The sequence below is a fragment of the Aplidium turbinatum genome, chromosome 1 (genome assembly GCF_918807975.1).
Source record: "Aplidium turbinatum chromosome 1, kaAplTurb1.1, whole genome shotgun sequence".
In the NCBI taxonomy this organism is placed as follows: Eukaryota; Metazoa; Chordata; class Ascidiacea; order Aplousobranchia; family Polyclinidae; genus Aplidium; species Aplidium turbinatum.
The window spans coordinates 40,280,016-40,282,983 of record NC_137472.1 but is presented as its reverse complement, the minus strand read 5'-3'; the positions used below and the strand labels follow the sequence as shown (position 1 = coordinate 40,282,983).

The 2,968-nt window shown below is 37.2% G+C and overlaps 1 protein-coding gene across 1 annotated transcript; it reads right to left on the bottom strand.

Annotated features, from left to right (window-relative positions):
- Positions 1 to 251: 251 nt before the first annotated feature.
- LOC145765671 (uncharacterized) lies at positions 252 to 1,946 on the bottom strand. Its single transcript, XM_082577493.1, has 4 exons — positions 1,585 to 1,946; positions 1,135 to 1,258; positions 861 to 1,008; positions 252 to 551 (listed from the first exon to the last, which is right to left on the bottom strand). Exons 1-4 carry the CDS (start codon positions 1,661 to 1,663, stop codon positions 252 to 254), a joined length of 651 nt encoding a protein of 216 aa, XP_082433619.1. The 5' UTR covers positions 1,664 to 1,946.
- Positions 1,947 to 2,968: the final 1,022 nt, after the last annotated feature.

The following is a 2,968-nucleotide window of genomic DNA, read 5'->3' as shown; positions in this document are numbered from 1 at the left end:
TGTTATAATGTTGCACAAGACTTGATGTTTACGTACGCTATAATGTTTAGGCAAATTGTGTATAATTCTAAATGCATTATTGAAGGCAACACGCAGGCGATTAATGTTACGTTGATGATAATTTTCCCACAGATGACATGCATACATTGGAGTACAATATGAACGGAATAGAACGTTTTTAATATCACTGGAGCATTTGTAAAATTTTGATTTTAATTTGTTGGCAGAACAGATCATTTATTGAAACATGATCAAACCGTCGCAATCCTCAGAGCAGTCTTCTTGTACACAACTGAGATTGCAACAAGTTTCCTCACGACACTCTCCACATGCTGTACGCACTTTAAGCCATGTTTTGTGCAGCTGCAAGACATTGTACCACATTGATTTTTTGTTCCTTCTTTGCATTTGCATCGTACAACGTTCAATAGCCATTCTGGTGCCGGATCTAAATTGGCCTTTATTGGCATAACTGCACCTGCTGCGTCAGCTTTCCATCCCCATTGTGCGAGATCCAAGATTTCAGTGTCAAGATGCTTCCACTGACATACCTGAAGCAACAGTTTTATATCAACTTAGATAAATCAAGTCTTGCTGCCATAAAATTTTTGATTTGTAGTAGCCTACACCACATGTTTATGCTAGTCATATTGTAACGCAACTTGTTTTGCTATAACTTGCATCTTTTCCTTACCGCAGTTTAATAGCGCAATTTGCTGTAATATTTTGAAGTTACCGACAATAAACAATTCTTGAAAAATATCTTCAAGTGGTATAATCTATAGAGCAAAGACGCTTTTATACTAAATGATTACGGGTATTGTGTTACAATACCATTAGGCTACGCACTATTATTTCACCTGCAAATGTACTCTGAAGGAATGAAAACGAATTGCAGCTTCGGTGGGTGGCAATCTTTCAGGATGAACAGTGGAAGCTGTTGCAACCATCTGCATGTACTTGACGTACCGTAGTTGGCCAAGTGAATCGGCAGGTTTTGCACTAAAGCTTGATGGATCAACAAAATATAGCATTACTATCGGTGAATCTCATTCAGACTGGTAGGCTACTCAGCAACATTTTCATTTCTTCTTATTTAATTAACTGTGCACCAATACAGTCCCAGTAACTAACCTTTTCAATAACAAATCTCTTCCAGCATCAGCTATTTGCTCACGTGTAGAATCTAATCTCCCAAATACATCAGCAGATTGTTGAAATTCTTCCTTCTTCAGGTAATTGAACATCTTTAGCTTTCCTAAGCAACAAGACAGATGACATAATTAATCATTGTCACCAATAACCGATTTTCCATTATGTGTGCATACACTCCATACATTGGCATTCCAAATAAAAGTATTACAATATTAGAATAATATTGAGTGGATTTGGTAATGACTGCCATCTGAATTCTTGCATATCTTTTAAAAGCTGATCAGAAAATGGTAAAAATGTACTTTCAGACAAGCATGGTAAGCAGTTCAGAAATATATAAAACACTGTAACAAACACTATAGATAAAACACTGAAAGCAAGATTAAAATGTACTGCTGCCAAAGCTGATTAATTATATTGGTACCGTACCTTGTTGATATATTGCAGAAGTTGTATCACATCCACTCCAAGCATGAGCAAACAGCAAGTAATTTTTGACACACCTCATGCACCTTACAACTACTTTCGCTCTCTTCTTTTTCTTTTAGATATTGATAAAGATGACTGTCACCAATGTTTTGTGCATAGCTGATTAATGTCTTCAGTCCACCTCGTTTCACTTCTTGTAGCTTTGATAAATTATGAGATTGGCATTTGATGCATAAACTTTCATTACAAAAAGCTTGATTCTGATTTTCCATTATTCAATTATCTCCATAACATCTGAAAACTAGTCTATCAATTCTAACTGTTTAATAAACTAAGCTATACAACTTAGAAATCATTACCGGTATTTCATAAAAATCTTTAAAGCTGTAAAGAGAGAAAACTAACATCAGACCTAGGAAAAAAATGGCCACACAGAACATTTGCTCTTTCAAACTTAATCTATATCTGAATATGTTATAGCCTTTACAGGTGGTCTCAGAAGTAACAAGAACCATAGCTCCTACTGGTAGGCTGGCCTCCTTATTTAACTGATAGTGTGTGCAATTACCAGAAAACGTATTGTTGCATGGATATCACTAGAAGCTACCAGGTCTCAATAAACACCTTTCCTTTGTCAGTTTGTGCACCAGTGCACTGGTAACAGTGGCCTACTACTACTACCATACTGCATTCATTGGTACAAATACTTCACACCTGCATGCAATGCCATTTAAAATCCAAGATGTTAAATGAAAGAGAACTCAACTAAAAGAACAACAGTAAATTCAAAAATTTAACATAAGCTAGAGATGATAAGACATGCTGCATGTAAAAAACATTTAGACCTGTTTCCTTTAACTTTCATCATAGCCCAGCATACCGTACTGTACACTGTTATAGGCCTGTGTAACTGTTATAGGCCTAGTGCACCTGTGTGTGTAATGTGTATCGCCTGCTGCCCGGTACCCTATCTAACGTTTTGACTTCTGTTGCAAACCAAATTAAATGAATAACCTGACATAACTTACGGTACCGATAATGATGTTCTTGCAAACAGTTCCCAAAACAAATTAAACTACGGTAGGCTTGCCTGGTACGGTACTCAGTTCTGTGATATTTAGGCTAGTACTGCAGCCAGTGCAGAGTGGTAGATCAAGAATCTTTGCTGTCCCAAACCTACTCAGTAGGCTACTGCCTAGTTACTTACAAACCTCATGACTATTTTTTTTTCTTTTTGCGCAACGCTCAGAGTTCAAGATGGATACCACTACATGGCTAATAAGCTGGTCAGTGGTCACCGGAGCAACTTCGACTGCCAGAATTTTACACGGCTTGCTGTTTCTGCTGAAAACATAGCTAGATTAGTTGCGCCACTAGCGGCGCA